A 25,789-nucleotide genomic window follows, 5' to 3' on the forward strand; every position below is an offset into this window, starting at 1 on the left:
TAAGTGTAAATATGAGATCTGAGGTCTTTTTAACCCAAGATCTCATATTTAAGAGGTCCTGTCATTGCTTTTTTTCCCTTGTAATAGGAATAAAAGTGACACCATTTTTTTTTTTTTTTTTTTTAAAACAGTGTAAAAATAAAAAAAAGGTAAAATAAATAAGAAAATAAATTTTAAAAATTTTAAACGTGCCCCGTCCCGCCGAGCTCACATGCAGAAGCAAACGCATACATGAGTAGCGCCCGCATATGAAAACAGTGATCAAACCACACATGTGCGGTATCACAGCGATCGGTAGAGCGAGAACAATAATTCTAGCCCTAGACCTCCTCTGTAACTCAAAACGTGCAACCTGTAGAATTTTTTAAACGTCACCTATGGAGATTTTTAAGGGTCAAAGTTTGTCGCCATTCCACGTTACGGGTGCAACTTTGAAGCGTGAAATGTTGGGTATCAAATTACTCGGTGTAACATTATCTTTCACAATATAAAAAAAAACTGGGGTAACTTTACTGTTGTCTTATTTTTTTAATTAAAAAAAGTGTATTTTTTCCAAAAAAAGTGCGCTTGTAAGACCGCTGCGCAAATATGGTGTGACAGAAAGTATTGCAACGACCGCCATTTTATTCTCTAGGGTGTTAGAAAAAAAAAAAAAAAAGTATAATGTTTGGGGGTTCTACACATCTAAAAAAGAGGCTCGGTCCTTAAGTGGTTAAAGGAGCGACGTATACCTATGGCGATTTGCGCAGCCGTGCCAACCTGCCTCAGTATAACTGCGGCGGCTGGTCGGCTAGTGGTTAAAGTAAAAATGCCCCACCTATTATCCTACTCACCCCTGTCAAACGCTTAACCCAGCTCCAGCACCACTCCCCTCACTTCCTGCTTTCACAGGAGACACTGAAGGCAGCGGAGCATTAGGCTTAGCTTATCAGCACTGCATGGGTTTACAGATGGACACAGGCCTGCTCAAGACCCAGTGGGAGTGCCTCCTTAGCACAAAACTTACTACTGGGGGTACTCCAAGGAGGGAGGAGCAAACAGCGCCAGTGAGGACTGCCAGGAGGAGGCGAACAACCATCCTGTGCAATATCATTCCACAGAACATGGAAATATAACATCTTTTTATTAAAATACATTTTAAAAAATGTACTTTTTTAATAACACTCAAAATCCCTCTATCTCCTGGTACCAAGTCCTACCCAACCAGTCAGCTGTCAAATGCTATAGCCTGTAACACCTACACAAGTTGTGTGTGTCAGGAGGTGAATTGGAAGGCAGGGTGAAGCATGAGCCTAAACTGGGCATGTGCAGCCAGGTCTATGGCAAAAATGGACTTTGCAGATATTAATGTAAAGGTTAACAAAAAAGTACTTGAAAAGGGGACGCTTTTCCACAATGATGGGACCAATGACCCCCTCATTTACGAACCCTGAATTTCCACCAGCACTAGAGGCTACAAACTTTCTTAAATGGAAAAGGATTGAAAATGTAAGGATAGCTCAGACCCTAGTGGATGGCAAGCTTCCACGATTGCCTGAACATGAACACAAATATATGCAATATCAAGTTAGGTCTAACATAACTGGTAGACAACCAACTAGGCTTGAACAACTATTAATAAAGGAACAAAGACCGATCCATAACCTATTAACTATATTCCTATACTATAAGATTCCTTCTGAATCCCTTAATGAGTTAATGTATGAGAAAGTGGAAAAATGAAAAGTTCAATCTCAGTGGTAGAATGGGATAAGGCATTCTCCTTGCTACATAAAATGTCAATAGCGATTAAAAAAGAAAAGAAAGGAACTATAAAATCTTGGTTAGATCGTATTGGAGCCCAGTAGACTTACATAAAATAGAGATAATTCGGAAACATGTTGGGGATGCCTTAGGGAAAGAGGGACTATGACACACATATGGTATAATTGTCCAATGGTGAAGGATTTCTGGTACAAGATATTCAATATTTAAATTGGAGAATATCGGGTTCTGAGATACAATCAAGTATTAACATCTCAATATTAACCATTATTCCAGGATCCAGTAGGGACCATTAAGACGGACATCCTTCACCATGTAATAGCTGCTAGGACAATAATAGCTCAAAATTGGCGAAAAGCAAAAAGTCCCACAGTGATAGAATGGGTTTGCGAGATGAGTAAAATACAACAAATGGAGGAAATGATACGGACTGAAGAGAAAATTAGTAACCAAAACCTAAAAATATGGCAACAATGGGAAGAGTTTAAGTCCTCTGCAATTTTAATCACGATATTTATGACAGGGAACATACCACCTCAATGGGGGGAGGGGGTTGACTTTTTTTTTGGTGGGGTTACGGTTTGGATGCTTGTTATGAATGGAAGAAAGATATTGCAATGGATTCTATGCATGATAAAAGAATAATGTATTGATAAATAGTTAGAATATAGAATTCATTTTGAGAGAGCAGAGCTTGAGAACAGGGGGCACTATAAAGCAAGGAACGTATTATTACATATGCATTTGTATTAAATGTTAAATGGAAAATAATAGAGAGATTGAAAACAAAAAAGTACTTGCCATCATCACAAGTTGTATGCACTCCAGCAGATCTGTCTAAAGGTGCATTAACCACTTGCCGACCACCTCATGACGATATACGTCGGCAGAATGCCACAGGCAGGCAAAGTAACGTATGGGTACGTTACTTGCCTCCCGCGGGTCCTATTGGACCCCCCCCGCCTCCTGGTGCCCGAGGCGGTGGGCATCATTCCCTGAGTGATCCGATGTGAGAGGGAGGCCGTCCATTCGTGGCCACCCCCTCGCAATCGCTCCCAGCCAATGACAATCTTCCTCTGCCTCTGAAATGTAAACAGCGGCAGAGGAAGTGATGTCATCTCTCCTCGCGTCAGTCTTTTTCATTCCGGCGCTGAGGAGAGAAGACGTCCAAGTAAGTGCATCAACACTACACGTACAGAAGAACACTCTAGGCACACTTTTCACCTCCCATCACCCCTCGATCACCCCCCTGCACGCCCTGTCACAGTGACACCAATAGCAGTTTTTTTTTTTTCCTGATTATTAAATTGGTGTCAGTTTGTGACAGTTATAAGTGGTAGGGCAGTTAGAGTTAGCGCCCTTTAGGTTTAGGATACCCCCCTAACCCCCCCTAATACAGATTAAGCCCTTGCATCACCCCCCGTCGCCAGTGTCACTAAGCGATCATTTTTCTGATCGCTGTATTAGTGTCACTGGTAACGTTAGTTAGCGAGGTAAGCATTTAGGTTCGCCATCAGCGTTTTATAGCGTCAGGATCCCCCATATACTACCTAATAAAGGTTTTAACCCCGATTGCCCCCTAGTTAACCCTTTCACCAGTGATCACCATATAACTGTTACAGGTGACGATGGTTAGTTAGTTTATTTTTTATAGTGTCAGGGCACCCGTCGTTTATTACCTAATAAAGGTTTAACCCCCTGATCGCCCGGCGGGTGATATAAGTTACGTTTTAGGGTCAGATGGGGTCTGCGTCGACCCAGGCAACGTCAGGTTAGTGCCAGTACCACTAACACCCAAGCACGCAGCATACACCTCCCTTAATGGTATAGTATCTGAACGGATCGATATCTGATCAGATCTACACTAGCATCCCCAGCAGTTTAGGGTTCCCAAAAACGCAGCGTTAGCGGGATCAGCCCAGAAACCTTCTAGCACCTGCGTTTTGCCCCTCGGCCCAGCCCAGCCCACCCAAGTGCAGTATCGATCGATCACTGTCACTTACTAAACACACATAACTGCAGGGTTTGCAGGGTCAGGCCTGATCCCTGCGATCGCTAACAGATTTTTTGGTAGCGTTTAAATACAGTCGCCAACAGTCAGGAGCTTTTTTACCTATGAGTCTCACTAGTGTACCACTAAATTTAGAGCCCAAAATGGCAAATCGAAGATACACTAGTGAAGAGGCCTACACGTTTCTGAGCATGACAGAAGGTGAAGAGGAAGTCACTCATCTGTCAGATTCAGGCTAAGAATACGATCCTGTAGAGGACAGTGGCTCCATGACAGATAGCTCTGACGACGGAGTTGTGGTCCCTGCCAAGGTCAGGCGTACCAGACCCCGATCTTCTGCTGTTGTTGATGTGCAAGAATCGCAGGTCCCTCGTATGGAGCAGAGCAGTACTAGCGCCGCTATTCCTTCTGGTGAACTGGCAAGCACCAGCGGCCTAGTACACCCTGGTCGTACATCCAGCACTGCAGTAACACTTGGTGACGTGGAGAGTCCCGTAAATGCAGTTCAAGCTGGTGAGGTGGCAAGCACAAGTAGTGTCCCGCTGCTACCAAGAAGACGACGAACACAGGCTCGTCATGCCCATAGTGCCCTTCCTGCTGCATTCGCAAATCCTAATTGGGAACCCACCACTTCTGCAGCACCCGTACTTCCCCCATTCACTGGCCAACCCGGCATTCAGGTGGAAACAGTTGATTTTACGTCACTTGATTTTTATTCGCTGTTTTTCACCAAAGATCTCTATAGATCTATTGTGGACCAAAGCAATTTGTATGCTGGTCAACACATTGCCACTATTCCCCAGTCCTCCCTTGCCAGAGATTGGAAACCAATTACGGTTTCCGAATTTAAGATCTTTCTGGGCCTTTCCCTCAACATGGGCATAACTAAAAAGAGTGAGTTGCAGTCATATTGGTACACTGACCCAATTCACCATATGCCCTTTTTCTCTGCCTCCATGATCAGGGCACGATACAAGCAGATTTTGCAGTTCATGCACTTCAACAACAATGAACTCTGTCGTCCTCGTGGAGACCCTGGATACGATCGGCTCTACAAAATTCGGCCCCTCGTAAACCACTTCAACCAACGTTTTGCAGACTTGTTTACGCCCCATCAAGTTGTCTGCGTTGATGAGTCCCTGATTAAGTTTTCTGGCCCCTGGTCATTCAAACAGTACCTTCCCAGCAAGCGTGCCAGATACGGGGTCAAGATGTATAAGCTCAGTGACAGGGCCACAGGCTATACATGTAGTTTTATGGTTTACGAGGGAAAAGACAGACACGTAGAGCCGACAAACTGCCCTGATTACATAGGAAGCGCTGGCAAGATTGTGTGGGACTTGGTGTCACCCTTATTCGGAAAGGGGTACCACTTGTACGTGGACAATTATTACACGAGCGTGCCACTTTTTAGTCACCTGTTTAATCATCAGATTGGAGCATGTGGCACCGTGCGACCTAATCACCGGGGCTTTCCCTAGCAGCTTGTAGATTCCCATCTTAGGCTGGGGGATAGACCCTGCTTGCAGTGTAATAATTTGCTCACTATGAAGTGGAGGGATAATAAGAATGTTTTCGTTCTTACCTCCCTTCATGCAGACACGACGGTCCAAATTCCTATGGCGACTGGTGTGGAGAAACCCCTCTGTGTCCACGAATATAACCTTAACATGGGAGGGGTGGACCTCAACGACCAGCTGTTGGCGCTGTACCTAGTTGCCCGTAAGGCCAGACGCTGGTACAAGAAAGTGTCTGTTTATTTATTTCAATTGGCTTTGCTGAACGCTCATGTGCTATAGAGAGCTTCAGGACGGACTGGATCCTTCCTTAAATTCCAGGAAGAGATCGTCAGAGCCCTTCTGTTTCCAGACGGTGCTCCACCTCACCTTCCCCAACCAAATGCAGTAAGCCGGCTGCAGGGGAGGCATTTTCCTTATGTCCTCTCGAGTATAGATATATAGATATATAGATGGATATAAAAATAAAAAAAAAACAAAAGTAGTTGTCGTTTTATTGTTCTCTCTATTGTTCTGCTCTTTTTTACTGTATTCTATACTGCAATGTTTTATTGTTATTATGTTTTATCATGTTTGCTTTTCAGATATGCAATTTTTTATACTTTACTCTTTACTGTGTTTTATGGTTAACCATTTTTTTTGTTTTCAGGTACGCAATTCAGCTGCAGCACGGATTTATTTATCTTGACAGCAACAGCGTTTTCTCCCACGATACATAAAGCTGTGACTGCAGCGCTGTCGGAGGTGATTTCACTACCACAGTTACATACTTCAGCATATATGCTGAAGCATGGGGGCAGCAGGGGCGGAGGAGCGATTTGCTCCTACCTTTTGTGGGAGGATGCCCCCATGCTTTGGCATATATATATTTTAGGCACATGTTGCGTTAAAAAAAATGTTTTATTTTTACTATTTTTTTTGTATTTGCTTTGCAGGTATGGTAAGTCTTACTGTTATACTGTAATGTTATTTTGTTTTATTGTTAACCATCATTTGCTTAGCAGGTACGCCATTCAGTTGCAGCACGGATTTATTCATCTTGACAGCAACAGCGTTTGCTCCGACGATACATAAAGTCGTGACTCCAGCGCTGTAGGTGGTGATTTCACCACCACAGTTAAAAAAAGAGCATATATGCCGAAGCATGGGGGCAGCAGGGGCAGAGGAGCGATTTGCTCCTACCTTTTGGGGCAGATGCCCCCATGCTTCGGCATATATAAACGGTGCATGTATGCTCATCATTAGAAGTGGGTGGATGAAGGGAGGTATTCTAATGGTGGGCATACCCACCAATCAATCTCTTTTTTCGTTCAGCCCACAGGCTGCATGAAAAAAAAGTTTACAATATATGCCCAACAAGGACCAGCAACGAACTGGTATGTTGCTGGACTTTGAGTGGTTATACCAGAATGATGCCTGCAGGTTTAGGCATCATCTTGGTATCATTCTTTTCAGCCAGCGGTCAGCTTTCATGTAAAAGCAATCCTAGCAGCTAATTAGCCTCTAGACTGCTTTTACAAGCAGTGGGAGGGAATGCCCCCCCCCCTCCCACCGTCTTCCATGTTTTTCTCTGGCTCTCCTGTCCCAACAGGGAACCTGAGAATGCAGCCAGCTGACCATCGAGCTGATCAGAGACCAGAATGGCTCCAATCATCTCTATGGCCTAAGAAACCTGAAGCTACGAGCATTTTAGGACTTAGATTTTGCCGGATATAAACAGCGCCATTGGGAAATTGGGAGAGCATTTTATCACACCGATCTTGATGTGGTCAGATGCTTTGAGGGCAGAGGAGAGATCTAGGGTCTAATAGACCCCAATTTTTTCAAAAAAAAATTTTAAAAAAAAAGTACCTGTCACTACCTATTGCTATCATAGGGGATATTTACATTCCCTGAGATAACAATAAAAATGCTAAAAAAGAAAAAAAAAAAATGAAAAGGAACAGTTTAAAAAAAAATAAAAATGCAAAAAAAAATAAAAGCACCCCTGTCCCCCCCGCTCTCGCGCAAAGGCGAACGCAAGCGTCGGTCTGGCATCAAATGTAAACAGCAATTGCACCATGCATGTGAGGTATCACCGCGAAGGTCAGATCGAGGGCAGTAATTTTAGCAGAAGACCTCCTCTGTAAATCTAAAGTGGTAGCCTGTAAAGGCTTTTAAAAATGTATTTAGTTTGTCGCCACTGCACGTTTGTGCACAATTTTAAAGCATGTTGTGTTTGGTATCTATGTATTCGGACTAAGATCATCTTTTTTATTTCATCAAACATTTGGCAAATAATGTGTTTTAGTGCATTAAAATTTTAAAAAAGTGTGTTTTTTCCCCAAAAAATGCGTTTGAAAAATCGCTGCGCAAATACTGTGTGAAAAAAAAAAATGAAACACCCACCATTTTAATCTGTAGGGCCTTTGCTTTAAAAATATATATAATGTTTGGGGGTTCAAAGTAATTTTCTTGCAAAAATATTGTTTTTTCATGTAAACAAAAAGTGTCAGAAAGGGCTTTGTCTTCAAGTGGTTAGAAGAGTGGGTGATGTGTAACATAAGCTTCTAAATGTTGTGCATAAAATGCCAGGACAGTTCAAAATCCCCCCAAATTACCCCATTTTGGAAAGTAGACACCCCAAGCTATTTGCTGAGAGGCATGTCGAGTCCATGGAATATTTTATATGGTGACACATGTTGCGGGAAAAAAAAAAGACTTTTTTTTTTTGCACAAAGTTGTCACTAAATGATATATTGTTCAAACATGCCATGGGAATATGTGAAATTACACCCCAAAATACATTGTTGCTTCTCCTGAGTTCGGGGATACCACATGTGTGAGACTTTTTGGGAGCCTAGCCACGTACGGGACCCCGAAAACCGAGCACCGCCTTCAGGCTTTCTAAGGGTGTAAATTTTTGATTTCACTCTTCACTGCCTATGACAGTTTCGGAGGCCATGGAATGCCCAGATGGCACAACCCCCCCCCCCCAAATGACCCCATTTTGGAAAGTAGACACCCCAAGCTATTTGCTAAGAGGTATGGTGAGTATTTTGCAGACCACACTTTTTGTCACAAAGTTTTGAAAATTGAAAAAAGAAAAAAAAAATACATTTTTCTTGCCTTTCTTCATATTCAAAAACAAATGAGATCTGCAAAATACTCACCATGCCTCTCAGCAAATAGCTTGGGGTGTCTACTTTCCAAAATGGGGTCATTTGGGGGGGAGGGGGGGTTGTGCCATCTTGGCATTTTATGGCCTACGAAACTGTGATAGGTAGTGAGGAGTGGAATCAAAAATTTACGCCCTTAGAAATCCTGAAGGCGGTGCTTGGTTTTCAGGGCCCCGTACGTGGCTAGGCTCCCAAAAAGTCCCACACATGTGGTATCCCCATACTCAGGAGAAGCAGCTAAATGTATTTTGGGGTGCAATTCCACATATAACCATGGCATGTGTGAGCAATATATCTATACTATATTTAGTGACAACTTTTTTGTAATTTTTGTTTTTATCATTATTCAATCACTTGGGTCAAAAAAAAAAAAAAAAGTAATATTCAGTGGGCTTAACATGCCTCTCAGCAATTTCCTTGGGGTGTCTACTTTCCAAAATGGGGTCATTGGGGGGGGGGGGTTGTACTGCCCTGCCATTTTAGCACCTCAAGAAATGAGATAGCCAGTCAAACTAAAAACTGTGTAAATTCCAGAAAATGTACCCTAGTTTATAGACGCTATAACTTTTGCGCAAACCAATAAATATACGCTTATTGACATTTTTTTTTTACCAAAGACATGTGGCCGAATACATTTTGGCCTAAATGTATGACTAAAATTGAGTTTATTGGATTTTTTTTAAAACAAAAAGTAGAAAATATTTTTTTTTCGAAATGTTCCGTCTTTTTCCGTTTATAGCGCAAAAAAAAAACAAAAAAAAACGCAGAGGTGATCAAATACCATCAAAAGAAAGCTATTTGTGGGAAGAAAAGGACACAAATTTTGTTTGGGTACAGCATTGCATGACCGCGCAATTAGCAGTTAAAGCAACGCAGTGCCAAATTGTAAAAAGTGCTCTGGTCAGGAAGGGGGTAAATCCTTCCGGGGCTGAAGTGGTTAACATTTATTTCTGAATAGTTTAAGCATTACGTATACTTTTTAAAATTTTGTTCAATTTCTTTTGATTTCATTAAAAAAAGGATCTCCATAGATTTTACCTCTCATTTGAATAAAATTATACATGATGATATTGCATTACAATTCCTTTTTGGCTTTTTTCTAGGAGTTTCCAAAATATAATTATATCAACATTCTATAGCAAATAAATATAAAAAAAATACTCTGCCCAAGGAAAGCACCAATCAAAAACTAGTTGTGGGGAGGGAGAAGAAATTTGCTCCGACTAGATAATGTAGAATGTTTGTACAGAGTAAAATGAGAAGTTTGATTGTAGCTGGGTCACTGTAGTATTTGGTAAGGTCACATTTTAAACCATTATTAGCAGCTGGGTAATAAATGTGAGAGAATTTACTTCATCCCAGCAATAGGTTTGGTAACAATTATGAGGCTACAATACATTGGATCTGGTCTACAAACACTATTCCTGTAATGTGCTCCAACTAGGTCTACAATTTCAATTTTTTTTTTCAATGGATCCAGTAGAGAAGTACCATTGCAAGAAAGTAAAAAAAAAAAAAAAAAAAAAAACACTACATCTTTCAGAAGATGGCCTTAATAAACAAATGTACCCTGACTGCAAAGCACATCTAGAGAGTAAACAAGTTTTTGGAGCGAGGGGGAAGCATAGAGAAGGTGGTTAGAACAATATCCTCATTTAGGTGAAAGGACGACACAATTTGGAAAGAAAGAATAATCTAAGCAACAAGAAAATGTTACTGACAACACAGAGCTGCAAGTTTCAAGACCCTCTTAGCCAAGGTGACTGGCTAAGGTGACAAGTCGTTGAAGGGACCGTGTGTTTCTTTAAAAGGATGGCCACTAAATGAAAGTTCAACTCCAAGCAGATATAAAAAGGCACAAATGAATGCAAGATCTGCATTAATTTATCATATGCCTACTATTCACTTTTACACCCTTCCTGCACAGGCAAATTTTCAGCTATCGGCTTTTAAATTTTTTTTGCTACACAAAGAAAACCAAAAAAAAAATTTTCATAGTTTGTTATAAAATTTTGCAAACAGGTCATTTTTTTCTTTCACTGATGTGCGCTTATCAGGTGGCACTGACAGGTGACACTAATGAGGAGGCACTAATTGGAAGCACTGGAGGGCACTGGTAGGACTGCATTGATAATCAGTGCCTGATAATCAGTGTACATGTCCCCTTTACACAAACCAGTTATTGGCGCTCCTTCTCTTCTCATGCTGTCAGCGTGAGGAAAGGAGTGCCAATAACCAGGTTCTGTTTACCTCTGATCAGCTGTTATTGGACACAGCTGATCACGTGGTAAAGAGCCGCTGATTGGCTCTTTACCTTAATTTATGATTGGCAATGTCTGGAGGACAATGCGATCACAGAGCGCGCAATCACGGGAAGCCGTCATATATGACGGCATACCAGAACTGGACAACCACGCTGTAGCCATCATTCGGCTATAGCACAGTCAGCAAGTGGTTAAAGGAGAAGTACATCCAAAACTCGTTTGGCTGTACTTCTGTGGATCACAGGAGTGCAGTTGAGAGCAGAGAGCGCTGACTGACAGTCACCAGCTCTCTGCTCACAGAGCACTGAGAACTGTGGTGTTTGATCACTCAGTTATCAGTCTTAGAAGTGGCAGGGGACCAATGCTGTATCCACCCAGGTAAATATGATTTCTTTAAAAAAAAAAAAAAAAAAAAAGAAGTGCCAAACTTCTCTTTTAAAACATCATTAAATGTAAGCAGTGCAAGTACCTGACTTTAGCTTAGTAACAGCCTCTTGCACTTTACTGTACAGCAGAGCTCACAACGAGGAAAAGTGCAGCATATCTCCAATATGTTAATAGATACCTTGAAGTGCTCATGCATCTACCAACCCTATACTGACAGGAAGCCAAGAACTCCTGCCTAAACAAGGAGGCGCACATCAACCGTGAGGCTCTCCCACTAAAGGGCTAGAACCTGTGACGCCATCAGCAACTAGAGCTGCCAAAGGAGAGATGATTAGGTTTAAAATAGGAGACATATTCCTGCACAGGGTGAGGGGAGGCCTGTCCCTTCTGGAGAGAATGTACCTCTGGATTGTCCTGGCATGGAACTAAGTAAAAGTGTTCCCTATGAAGGAAGGAGGAGTCTATCATCCTGGGCCACTTTCGCTTTTGTGAAAAAAAACAAAACAAAAAAAAAAAAAAAAAAAAAAACACCTTAGCTGCACTGCATCCCAGTGATCCTACCCTGTAATCTTAAAAGGGGTTGTAAGGGTTCATTTTCAATTTTTTTTAAATAACAAACATGTCATACTTACCTCCACTGTGCAGCTCGTTTTGCACAGAGTGGCCCTGATCCTCCTGTTCTGGGGTCCCACGGCGGCTCTTTTGGCTCCTCCCTGCAATAACTAACCCCCTCGGGAAGCTCCCTCCCGAGGGGGTTACCTTGCGTGCGCGCTCCCGTCTCATACACTCTGCGTCCATAGACACAGAGTGTATGTCTCGGTCCCGCCCCCCGGGTCATTTGGATATGATTGACAGCAGCGCAAGCCAATGGCTGCGCTGCTATCAATCTATCCAATAAACAGCAGAGAAGACCATACCGAGAAGAGCGGGCCGAGAATAGCCGAGAAGAGCGGGCCAAGAAGAGCCGAGAACCCAGCGCTTTCTCACCGCGGGAGGTAAGTAAACCGGGGGGCCAGTAACTATCAGATGTTTTTTCACCTTAATGCATATGATGCATTAAGGTGAAAAAAACGGAAGGTTTACAACCCCTTTAACATTCAACTTCTCTGGGGGGGAGGTGGGAAGACCTATGACACCCTTGTATTCAGGAAACAGCCCAAGTTTTCCAGTTGTTGTAGTGAAACTACAGAGAGCTTTTGGTCATTTACCAGCCACCTCAAGGTCTGCAGAGAATTTGGTGTAATTAGTAGACTGCATTGCTATTCTCAGAATGATGGGGCATCGATATTAAGATAGTCGATGAAGGCAATTACCAAGATGCCCATAGTTCTCAGCACCACTGGCATTGGAGGAAGAACCTTGATAAATACCCTAAACAAAGAGGAATATATTTTTGGAGGGGGAGAAAATCTTGAAAAGAGCCTTCCATTCCAATAAGCGGTAGACTAAAATGTCTCATTTGAGTACTATGAAGAGATTTGAAAAACCTGAGACAGTACAGGAGCTAACAGAAGCAAAGGAACATGTTGCAGGGGGGAGAAAAATAAGATTTCTTCCTTACCTGTAAAATTCTTTTTGTAGAGTACATTTCTAAAGAAAGGAAAAAGCAATTCATGTGCTCTAAAATGGCAGCAAGAAGGGAAGTACAGCACAGCTGCCAGCTAAGTATAAATAAGTGTTACTGTTCAAAAGTAAAAAGAAAAAAAAACTCAACTTCGGTTTGTCTACCCAGCAATACACAGAACACCCTCTTCATGGGGCAACGGCCACTGTGGAGAATACCAGCATCTCTGGGTCCAGTCTAACTCAAGGTGTCAGAAAGCTGCTGCAGTAAATATCTGAATCTAGGAGTTTGTTATGACATTTAGAAAATGTTGACTGTGAATAATTAGGATCTGGGGATCTAGTATGACACTGCCAGTTACTTTTGATAGAAAAATCTTCAGCTTCAACTTCTTGATCCCACAGAGCTAGAGAGATGTCTTGCCTACGAAGGACAATAAGCTAATTGGACATCGTCATTTGCCTTTTGATTTTGCTCAAAGGGTCTCGAACAAGAGATTATTGGATGCTGCTATTTCTAAACCCTTTGAAAATACTAGTTCCCTGGCTGGCTAGATGTCTGATGCTTTTTACTTCAGCGTTTGAGTTGCTGACCCAGAAGAATAGAGATTCTGACATGGACTCATTTACAGCATGCTTATTTGGGTCTATGAGGTCAACCACAGCCAGACATTAGCATTTGTGTAATGGCAGCCCCTGTACTGCCCTCATGACAGTCAATTCCCACCCTCCTAAAGGCAGGGTGAGATATCCTAATGAAGCCTTCTGGGCAAAACCCAGGTCTAGATGTAGAATGTCACACTTTCAAGTGTAGTGCGCATACATGTAAATGATGTGCTTTGCTTCCTCCCTGACAGAGGGCTTTAGTCCACACACCAGAGAGAGAGATAGAGTGAATGAGCATCACTGTGGCAGTGGTCACGGAGAAAGAGTAACAAACCACACACATCAGTCATTGAGTGGGGATTACATCACTTATAGAGCGCATTTAAACCTCTAGAAAAAGCAATAACAGCTAGTGTTGTTGGAGAGGAATTCTAAACGCTCAGTGGCCGGTGAGTAACACTAACAAAGCTGCACTTCACTTTGTGTTTTGAGTGATAACAGTTGCTGCATTTACAGTAGACCAATTTACATATTGCTGGATTTGATGTTGTGGTATTGGATACCATAGTTTTGAATTCGCTGTTCTATTAAAAACTACACATTGTTGGATTTGAGGTTTAGAATGCAGCATGCATCATAGTAATATGCATAGTATTTTGTGTTTTATGCACTCCACATACCCGCTGCTGATACCCAGCACACTAGTCTGGACGGCACAAATAATCCTGCAAACATCCAATACTTTACTTTTTTTAAATACCTGTTTTGCAAAAAATATTGTATCCAAACGGGAATCTTGTACTACAGATCCAGATGGCTCTTCTCCAGGCTGCCACTTAAAGAGGAAGATCAAACCTTGCACTGGTCTGCAACGCATAATGATAAACAGTATAAACTACACATAAACAGCATAGAAACATTATCGACCCTAAATATAACAGTATATCCTGATAGACACATAAAACAAGAGTAGTAGCAACAATGAAGTAATTTCCAGGCATTTATAACAGAAAATGTTTTACACATATACAACCATTTGGAAGTTTTCAACTTTTTTGCTCTTGTCCTAAGTAAATCCCTGTGGATTATTATTATTTATTTTTTTAACACTAATTCACAGAAACAGACTTTAAGACCCCATACACACTATACAACTTTTGTTGTCTGATTTCCTTTAGATTTACCAAAATCATGTAGTGCAAGGGCCTGCCTGATTGCATACAAATTGAAACACTTAAGATTTGACCTCATATTTTATGGTTTTGGTAAATCTGAAGGAAAAAAAAAAAAAATCTACAGAAAATTTGTATAGTGTGTATCCAGCTTATGGCCCCTTTCACACGGGCACCTCTGTGAAGCGGGATCCGCTTGCGGAGAAACCTTTCCACAGCATTTTGAGGTCATCACCGTGTTTCACAGTAGAGATTACTGGAGTGTTAATGATGACAGGCAACTTTGACTTGTGTCAAAAAAGGTGTTTGGACAACAAGCTTTAAGACCACAGAATCTTATTTTGGCTAAATCTCTCTCCCACATGCAAATTTTGGTTAACAGTGGTCATTGATTACTTGTATGCCTCCCTCACTAGTAGAGCTGCACAATTCTGGCCAAAATGAGAATCACGATTTTTTTGCTTAGAATAAAAAGATCACGATTCTCACAACGTAAAATCTTTCACACTATACAAAAATAAAAAAAAAAAAAAAAATGGGCTAACCTTACTGGTTAGATTTTTTTATTTTTAATTCATTAAAGTAATTTTTTCCAAAAAAATTGCATTTGAAAGACCGCTGTGCAAATACAGTGTGACATAAAATATTGCAACAACCACCATTTTATTCTCTAGGGTGTCTACTAAAAACATATATATGTTTGGGGGTTCTAAGTAATTTTCTAGCAAAAAAAATGATTTTAAACTTGAAACCAACAAATGTCAGAAAAAGATAAGAAGTACAGTGAGAGTTGAATATGTATAAAATACTGCCAACATCCTCAATTAAATTTAAAGAAAAGAACTGTGCATAGAATGCACATGGGGGTCGCCCCTTAGTACTTTAATGGCAAATAGTAAATTAAAGTATGAAGAGTAGATTATATAAAATGCACAAAAATGCCAATTTTATTAGGTTGTAGAAAAGTTGAAAAGTACAAATACAGATACAACTATACAATATACACATTCATTAAAATACACGCATCAAATTATACAAGATAGATATATCAGCCCAGTGCTTACAATCCGCGGCCTGTATCGTTAGGTCAAACGGATGAATTCACAGCACATATCCTGACATGTTTCGGAAAGTGGCATGTATTATTCCTTCATCAAGGGATTTACAGTTGGGTGATCAAAACTTTATCTGTAATATAAATTTTAACATAGTAAAATAGCAACATTTTATATGGAGCTACTGTGAGGTACTGGTCATGCCAGAAATCTTTTAACGTATTTGGGCTAGTTATACTTACATAAAAGGTTCATAGAAAATCAAACATAGCAAAACAAAGCAGGAACCAGAGGTTAGAACAGACTGGCTGGAAAGTCCACAGAGACATGAGATGGGCAACTCTAAGTACAGGACTGGATGTCGCAGCACATTCACAAGAGACGCCTGATTAAAGTCTACATAGTTAAAATAGTAGAGAGAAAAGGAGTATATGAGTTAATCCCGGATGCAGCTGGAAAAGGTTACCAGACTGAGATATAGGAACATAGGGATATTCAATCCCATAGAATCAGTAATAGTAATCTAATTACCTTTTAGCTTCACATATTCACATGAGACGCAGACCTCTGGGCAGCAGTTCCACAACTGACAAATGCCCAGTGAGTGTCTGCGTCTCAAATAGTGCATCTGATCCGGCAGCAACCAATCAGAGCCTGCCCCAATTACTCAGCTGCATGAATAGCAGCCGTGAGTGGAGCTCGGAGCGTCTCCCTGACGCCGAGGCACGCGGCGTAGCCACGCCTGGGGGGCGTGATGACGTCACACGTCGCCGCGACACCGGCGGATATAGTATCCCCACCCAGGTAGCGAACCAGATGCGGGGTTACAGAGAAAGCTCCTCCACGCTCAAAAGGCACAGGGGGCCCTGCAAAATCGCCGCCTCCCAGCCATGAGCGAGTGGAGTTTACCCGCCGGGTGTCTGTGAGCAGGCAGGCGGCCTGCACAGTATGAGCTGCGCAATCTAGTGAATAGAGATGTTACAGCCAACCTGTTGTACAAAAACAAAGAAACAAATTTATTAAGGAATAACAGATGGGAGAAAAAGAAGAGGAATAGTCGGCATATCTCATGGTCGCACTGAACAATATACAAAATTGTACCAAAATATATATATTGCATAGTAGATAACTTACAAAGTTATACAGGTTGCATAATGAACAACTTACAGAGTCATATGACAGATGAAAAAAGGCTGATATATCTATCTTGTATAATTTGATGCGTGTATTTTAATGAATACGTAATATTGTATAGTTGTATCCGTATTTGTACTTTTCAACTTTTCTACAACCTAATAAAAATTGGCATTTTTGTGCATTTTATATAATCTACTCTTCATACTTTAATTTACTATTTGCCATTAAAGTCCTAAGGGGCGACCCCGTGTGCATTTTATGCACAGTTCTTTTCTTTAAATGTCAGAAAAAGGTTTAGTGTTTAAGTGGTTAAACTTTTTTCACTTACAAATGGAAGTCTATTCCATTGACAGACTGTTACAATGTTTATACTTAAGTTCAAATGATAAAGAATGTTTTGTTTCTTGGCAGACTGCCAAGTTTTTCTCTTCCTTTCTTTTGAAGGCTGTGGCTTCAGAAGAGCAGAGAGAATTCTTTGCATAGAAAGGATTCTTGACGATCACGATAACGATTCTTGACGATTAATTGTGCAGCTCTACCCACTAGTATCTTTCTTTCACAGTCACTCACTTTTTAGTGGATGACCTCTTCATTACACAGTTACATCTGGGTTATACTTTACATTTGTGTATGAATAGATTTGATTTAAAGTGTATGTGAACCCTAATAACGTAACCTAATGTTTTTTACTTGGTTTGTTAAATATGCGTGTTTGATAAGTAAAACAGTATCGGTCTGCCAAAGTTATGTTGTCAGCATGTAACTTCCTATAGTGAGCTGACACACAATGCCTCGGGGCTGCACTCAAAACCTCGGAAGTCTTAAATTATAGAACACATCTCTCATGTTAAAGACTTTAGGATCTAGGCCTAGCGCAGGATGTGGGCGGATGTGTTCCTGTGTAGCTCCGGTCTCTCCTTTTACAATCCTGCTCCATCCTGATCGACCATAGCCAGAAAACGTCTTTTTTTGCCCACATCAACCCAGGGCGTCTCCTGTACCTTAAGGAGGCATTTTGGTGGATGGCAAAGTGGCGAGGGAAGAAACAACCCCCGCCAAAGATGAGCAACACCACTCGCTCCTGCCAAGATGGCCACCGCAACACCAGCCATGGGCCGAGTGCAACCCCAGCCTCCACTCCGGATCTCTTTGCAGACAGCCAGGATGCCTCCCCACCACCCTCCCCTGAGATCCCAGACCCTCCGGTCGTGCCTCCGCAGGCGACCCGGGACCGGCGGTCACGGATGGTGGCGGGGAACACACGCTGTCGGAGGTTCTCTCCATTAAGTTAAACCATGCAGACCTTATAGGGAAGGTGGATGGGCTGAAGATTGACTTGACAATCATGCTACAGGACATGCAGAAATTACGTGGCCGGGTTACTGAAACCGAGCAGCATATTAGTGATCTAGAGGACACCATTAACCCCATCCTGCCCAAACTTAATATACATGGGGGGAAGATTGCCACCCTGGAGGACAAGGTTGATGACCTCGAGAACAGTCTCCGCAGAAATAACCTGCGTCTGGTTGGTCTCAGGAACGGGTGGAGGGTCCTGACCCCGTAGCCTTCCTTGAAAGCTGGCTGGAGCAAGAATTTGGCCGCACTCGACTACCCCCCTGTTTTGTGATTGAGAGGGCCCACCGAGTTCCTGGGCGCCCCCTCCCTGAAGAACACCCTCCACGTACTGTGGTGATTCGCCTCCTCAATTACAGGGATCGGGACTTTATTCTGGGGACTGCCAGGAAGAAGGGCAGTCTCTGCATCAATAATGCTGTGGTGTCCCTTTTCCCTGGTAACTCTGCGACAGTCCGCAACCGTAGAGCCAGCTACCAGCATGTCAAGCAGAAACTCCGGGAGCAAGATAACGAATACTCCATGCTGTTTCCTGCCACCCTCCGGGTCGCCTTCCAGGGGAAAGTCCAGTTGGTCCAATCCCCAAAGGATGCCCTGGCCTAGTGTCTACCTCGTCCTCCTAAACCACCTGCCTGATGACGGTCCACGTGTGTTTTGCTGGAAAGGCTGGAGAGGAGAGCCTGCATCCTCTTTCTCCCCTGGCCCTTCCCATTATCCCCTATTAATCACGATTGAAGATTTATTCAGCGATAACTATGGTTGACCGTACACATGTCCTGTGAGGAGAGTACCTGGCCTCTTTTTTTGAGTAGGCCTGAGATGCCTTGGGGTTCACCCCCCCTCTTTGATATCTGTTGAACACCGACTATTTTTGTTTCCTGTCGCTGGCTATGCGCCCCACGCATGGTACAATTTTTTAGTATAAGGCCCTCTCCCCTTTTTTGGAGCTGAGCAGGGGTAATGCTACCCTTAATGGGTAATGATTAGGTTTCTGTACATAGTTTAATTGTTATGTGTATGTGTTGTTTTATTTTTTTGCAGCACTGCAACCCTCATGATCTCCTGTAGCTGTGACTGGGGACGGGGAGCCCTTTAGAAGCCCCTTCTCCCCTGGTCTCATGTCTCAGGTAAATATTTGTTCATGAAATTTCCGTGGAATGAAATGAAATGAGCTTCTATTTTTGAGGCCCTGAGGCACAGCAAACCACATGTTCTGTGCCTCCAGGAAACTCATCTCAAGGGATCTAAAATTCTGGCCCTGGAAAAAACACTGGGTTGCCCATAACTACCACTCTACTTATTCTAACTATGCCCATGGGGTTGCAATTTTAATCCGTAATGGGTTATCTTTCCTGAGTCACCAAGCCATCCTGGACCCTAAGGGACAATACGTTATCTTACATGCAACTGTACATGGAAGCCTCCTTATTTTGGTCTCGGTCTATCTCCCCCCTCCAGTCACGGCTGCAGTATTTGCTGATCTCAGTGTGCATTTTGCCTTCTTACCTAGCTGTCCCATGCTTATCCTTGGGGATTTTAACTCTGTGTTGCAGCCGGCCTTGGATAGGTTGAAACCTTTACAGTCCGAGTCTAAATTATTTTGTGTGTAATGCAGTGCCTATGGATATGTTGACATATAGCACTGGAAATATCCTAATGTCAAGGCGTTCTCCTGCCAGTCCAGGTCTTATGCAACTCTCTCCAGAATAGACTATGCCCTGGCCACGGGGGACTTTTTAACCCATGTCCAGTCCATAGCATACTTATCCCAAAGGTCTCTGACCACTCTATAATAGAGGTGGGTGTGACTGTGGGCCACAGACCGATGTTCCGGACCTGGAGACTCAGTCCCCTCCTCTGGATCTCCACGCCGGAAATCTCTGAATCCATCCCGATTAACATGGTCAATTACTGGTCCCTTAACACGGACTCTGCAGCCGGGGGCCCTGTCTGGGATGCCTTTAAATCAGTAGTCAGGGGCTTATATATTTCACGCATTAAACAATATAGATCCACTGGGTGGGCCACGCAGGAAGCTCTCCAAAAGTCATTAGAGGAGGCACGCACCCGTCATTCGGGTAACCCCTCCTCTACGACAAGAGGTATGGTCACGAATGCTCATCGGGCGCTCCAGCTTCACATGGTGGATTTGACCAGGAAGCAACAACTATACCTCTCTGCTCGCATTTGTGAGCACGGGGGAAAAAAAAAAAAAAATGGTAGGCTCCTTGCATAACTTGCCCATACGGACCTTCAGGATAGTTTGATTGCTGAAATTCAACTGCCAGGCGGGTCAACTACTGCTGATGCTCTGACAATTAACCAGACCTTTGCAGACTTTTACATTAAATTATACGACAATACATCCCTCCCTTCAGAACAGGCCTTCCTAGATTTTTTTGAATCACTTGATTTCCCAACACTAAAGTACCCCCCAGCAGCTTTCCTTGGATAAACCTATTACACTGTAGGAGGTAACCACGGCCACACGTCCATTACGACTAATAAAACGCCAGGCCTCGACGGACTCCCCTCAGAGTGCTACCAGACACATATAGAAGAACTGGCTCCTAAACTCCTTAAGACATTCCAAGACTCTCTTACACTGGGGAAACTTCTGGATTCTATGAACGAAGCACTTATAGTGGTTATACCCAAACCTGGCAAAGACGAACTGCAGTGTGGGTCCTACCGTCCCATATCCCTTTTAAATAACAATGCCAAAATTCTAGCTAAGATCCTTGCTCTTAGACTTCAGACGGTCATTCTGTTCCTCATACCTCCGGATCAATCTGGTTTTATGCCTGGCAGAAAAACTTTTGACAATATTCGTAGATTGTATTTGCATATCCATAGTGTAGCGTGCACGAAACAGGGGGGGGGGGGAATTGGTCCTATCCCTGGATGTGTTAAAAGCCTTTTACACTGTGAGCTGGCCCTTTCTTTGGGAAGCTATGGCACAAGTGGGTATTGGTCCTCATTTTTTTCAATGGGCTGTTTATTATACGCAGATCCAAAGGGTACGGTCTGCACCAACAGGGACATCTCTGAACCATGTTCCTTGGAGAGGTACCAGGCAAAGATGCCCTCTCTCTCCACTCCTGTTCGCACTGGCCATTGAGCTGTTGGCCCTGGAGGTGCGACAGACATCAGAGATGGGGGGCATCCGCTCTGGTCCACTGGAGAAGATCTCCCTTTACGTGGACGATGCCCTGATATATTTGGACGGTAGATAAAGCTCATTTCATAAATTGCTATGTGTCGTGGAGGAGTTTGGTGCAGCTTCGGAACTACAGGTGGGATGGGAAAAATTCCAGGCCTTCCTTATAGGCCCCCCCTTTCCTACTATCTGCAAAGATCCCATATTCAATTGACATCCTCCTTTAAATACCTAAATATTCAAATACATGCTGACATTTCTAAATATGAAGAACTTAACGTCACTCCTACAGTCAAACAAATTATAGGTTTCATACTTGATCGTCATTGCCCTTTAACCTAATTGGTCGCATAAACATATTCAAAATGATTTTTCTACCAAAACTTCTCTATTGTTTTCGAACTGCCCCTGTCTTTCACTAAAATAGGATTTTTTTTAACAGCTTGCTTCTAAAATCCTTTTCTTTGAAGTACATCACGGGACACACAGCCATAGTAATTACTATGTGGGTTATAGGCCACCTTCAGGTGATGGCACACCCTAAACAGGAAGTTGCCTCCCTATATAACCCCTCCCACTACTGGGAGTACCTCAGTTTTTGTAGCAAAGCAATACACATGTATACCAGAAAGAGGGGAGGGACCTCTGTGTCCCGTGATGTACTTCAAAGAAAAGGATTTTACAGGCAAGCTGTTATAAAAATCCTATTTTCTTAATTCTACATCACGGGACACAGAGCCATAGTAATTACTATGTGAGATGTCCCAGAGCAATGCCAACTGAGGAGAGGGAGAGACAACAAAAGTAGGGCGACATGAGATCAGAGGACTTATACTGCTGCCTGCAGCACACTACGCCCAAAGGCGACATCTTCACCTGATAGAATCTGGTAAATGTATAGACTAAAGACCAAGTTGCAGCCTTGCAGATTTGAGCCATGGAGGCTTGGTGATGCACTGCCCCTGAAGGACTATCAGCCCTGGAGGAGTGCGCTTTGATTTGAGAGGGTGGAATCTACCTCTTTAAGCCATAAGCTAGAATGATTACTTATCGAATCCATTTAGAAATAGTAGATTTCGATGCTGCCTGTCCTCCTTTAGGACCTTCAAGCAACACGAACAAAACATCAGTTATTCAATATGAGCAGTCGCCTTTAAGTAGACCTTGACTGCTCTCACCACATCAAGAGAATGTAGCGATTTTTCTTCCATAGAACAGGGTTCTGAAAAAAAATGATGGTAGAACAACATCCTGGTTTAGATAAAAAACTGACACTACCTTGTCAGAAAGTTAGGATGAGGACGCAATACTACCTTATCCTTGTGAATAATAATATGGCTCTTTACAAGAAAGAGCAGCCAACTCTGATACCCTTCTTGTAGAGGATATGGTTATCAGAAAAACTAGTTTACTTGTCAAAAGGACCGAGGGAATATGTCGTATTGGCTCAAAAAGGCTGTTTTTGTAACGCAGACAAAACTAAATTCAAGTCCCAAGGGTTCAGGGGAGACCTAACCGGGGGATTAAGCCGCGTTACCCCCTGAAAAAAACTACGAACCAAACAATGCGAAGCAAGTGGTCATTGAAACAATACCGATAAGGCCGAGACCTGGCCTTTGAAAGTACTCAAGGCCAGCTTCATTTCTAACCCCATCTGCAGAAATACAAACAAGGTAGGGGGTAGGGAAAGGCCGCAGTTGGCTGCTTCTGTCGGCCCATCTCTCAACCCACCATACAGGGGAAGAAAAGGGGGGAGGGACTATTGCGGTACTTGATATTGCTAGTATTCAATAAGAAAAGATAAAGAAGAAGATAGTAATCTGATAAAATACAATTTTAATAGAAAACAATGTTAAAAATGGTTACAGTGTCACATACAGTTGTAATTCAAAACATGGGCACTGTAAACAACCATATGTATTACATCCAATAATGGTGGTGGATACAGATATAGCTTGGATTCTCGACCGGTTTCGCGGTTTTCACCGCTTCCTCAGGAGAGCAATATCTATAGTGCAACATACAATAAATTATAATCAATACACACAAAACAGCAAGTGCAAGAGAAAGTTATTGTTGCAGCAAAATCATTAAGTAATTTATTAAACAGTTACATACAAATTATATACAATAAGGATGAGCTCACCCGTTCAGGGAATCTCTGTGGGTATGTACAACCCCCCGTAATTCCCCCCGCGGCGAACACAGGGGATAGCAAACAGCCTCTGGTGAATAAATTTTAAATGATTGAATTAAATACAACTGGGCTAAAAGGTCAAGTAGAAGAATGGAAAAAGGGGGGTTAAGAGATGGGCCGACAGAAGCAGCCAACTGCGGCCTTTCCCTACCCCCTATATCTAGACATTTGGGATGATGGTACCTTTATTTGGTCATTAAATTCTTTCAATCTAGGCGTTTTTTCCCCATCTGCAGAAAGTCAAAGGATTCTACCTATGACATACCTCCTGGGGTGCCAACCCCCGGATTCATCCCAGGAGACATATGCCTTCCAGACTCTATATGTGATTCTGGATGCCGGCTTCCTTGCATTAACCAAGGTAGATACCACTGAACTTGACAACCCACGTTTCTTCAGAATGTGGGTCTCAATAGCAAAACGGTTAAATTTAGTGTTTGTAAGCTGGATGGAATACCGGACCTTGTGAGAAAAGGTTTGGACGTGGTGGTAGGGTCCATGGGACCCCTACTGCCATCCTTATGATCTCTGCATACCAAGATCTCCTGGGCCACACTGGGGGCCACAAGAATCACAGACTTCCCTTCCTGCTTGATCCTGCGAAGAAGTCGTGGACGCAGGCAGAATAGGAGGGAGCACATAAATCAGTGAGAACTGATTCCACGGGAACAGAAAGGCATCTGTTCTGCATCCTAGCCGATCCTTTGTTCTTGACACAAAGTTGTCATTTTCTTTGTTGAACCTGGACGCAAACATCTACGTCTGGGATCCCCCATCTTTGACATATTGACAGGAAGATATTGGGGTGAAGGAACCATTCTCCCGGGAACAACTGCTGGCGACTCAAGTAGTCCACCTGCCAATTTTCTATTCCTAGAATGAAGACTGCCGATAGGCAAAGTACATTGTATTCTGCCCAAGATAGGATATGATTCACCTCTCTCTGGACCGCACAACTTCTTGTGCCCCCTTGGTGATTAATATAGGCCATTGCTGTGGCATTGTCGGATTGGATCTTGACAGGACAATTCCGTAAACTGGACGTTCAGGCCCTCAGGACCAAGTGCTCTGCCCGAATCTCTAGAATGTTAATGGGCAAGGTCATTTCTGATCTGGACCACTTCTCTTGGACAGTTGCCTCTTCCAGGACTGCTCACCAACCCAAAAAAGTTTGGCATGTTGTTACCACTTCCCAGCTAACTGTAGGAAGGATTTTCCCCTTTGCAGATTTTTGGTTATTAACCATAAACTGAGGCTCCGGCGCACCTTTGGAGTCAGACACATTGGGAAATCTAGAGCTTGAACCCTTTTGTTCCAAGCCGATAGGATACTGTTTTGCAGCAGTCTCGAATGAAACTGAGCATAAGGAACGGCCTTGAATGAAGCCACCATCTTTCCCAACAACCTCATGCAAAGCTGAATAGAAGGATTCATCTTGCTTCGGCCACCTGAATCAGTTCCTTTATGGCGCTGATCTTTGCCTGGGGCAAGAATACCCTTTTCTGGGTGTATCTATGATCAGACCCAAGTATTTTAGCCTTCTTCACGGTTTTAAGGAAGATTTCTCTAGGTTGAGAATCCAACCTAGGTATTCCAGGTAGTTGAATGTGGTGACCATACTTTGGTCTCAGCGGGCTACCGACTGGTCTATCAAGAGCAGATCGTCTAGGTAAACTATAATCGTTATATCTTGGGCCCTTAATCTGGCTAGAGGAGGGGCCAGAACTTTTGTAAACACTCAAGGTGCAGTAGCTAGACCGAAAAGCAGAGCTACAAACTGAAAATGAAGATTTTCTACCTCGAAAAGTAGATATTACTGGTGAGCGGGGGAAATAGGCACATGGAGGTATGCATCCTTGATGTCGATTGATGCCAGAAGTTCTCCTCCTTGTAGGATGGAGACAACTGATTGGATTCACTAGATGCGAAAAAAAGCGGATATTCAGGAACCTGATTTAGATTTTTGAGATCCAGAATATCTATTCGGTTTTGGCACCGTGAAAATAGGTTTAAACAAAACCCCAACCCCTGCTCTTACATGGGGACCACCATGATCACTTTTTGCCAAAAGATGGTCCAATGCTTGAAAGAAAGACTTTTTTCTCTGGATCCTTAGGAACGTTTGATCTGAGAAAACCAGGAGACGGGAACTCTTGGAACACCAGTTTGTACCCTGGAGCTATTGAGGAAGTCCCCCATCTGTCTCGACACTCTTCCTGCCAGACCCTTGAGAACTGCAGAAGTATTATCCCTACTCAAGCGAGCGTGGGCGCCTCCTCATAAGGAGGCTTTAGTATTTTGTAGGTTTCCTCCCCCAAGACTTCTTTTGTCCCTGGGGTTGACCCTGAGGATTACCTCTTGAACTTGATGGCGGAGGCCGTCGTGACTGCCTGGAGGCAGATGCCCCTGGCACAGGAGGAGGAGCTTGTTAAAATGAAATAC

The 25,789-nt window shown here is 42.9% G+C and overlaps 1 protein-coding gene across 4 annotated transcripts in view; it reads right to left on the reverse strand.

Moving 5' to 3' along the window:
* UCHL5 (ubiquitin C-terminal hydrolase L5) overlaps positions 1 to 25,789 on the reverse strand; it is a 129,539-nt gene that overhangs the window by 92,342 nt on the left and 11,408 nt on the right. For all 4 annotated transcript variants that reach the window (XM_073592779.1, XM_073592780.1, XM_073592781.1 and 1 more), the window contains exon 3: positions 14,031 to 14,136. In XM_073592779.1, coding sequence (XP_073448880.1) covers positions 14,031 to 14,136 — 106 coding nt within the window. The remainder of the gene's footprint in view (positions 1 to 14,030; positions 14,137 to 25,789) is intronic.

This window comes from Aquarana catesbeiana, linkage group LG07 (assembly GCF_042186555.1).
Source record: "Aquarana catesbeiana isolate 2022-GZ linkage group LG07, ASM4218655v1, whole genome shotgun sequence".
NCBI classification, from domain to species: Eukaryota; Metazoa; Chordata; class Amphibia; order Anura; family Ranidae; genus Aquarana; species Aquarana catesbeiana.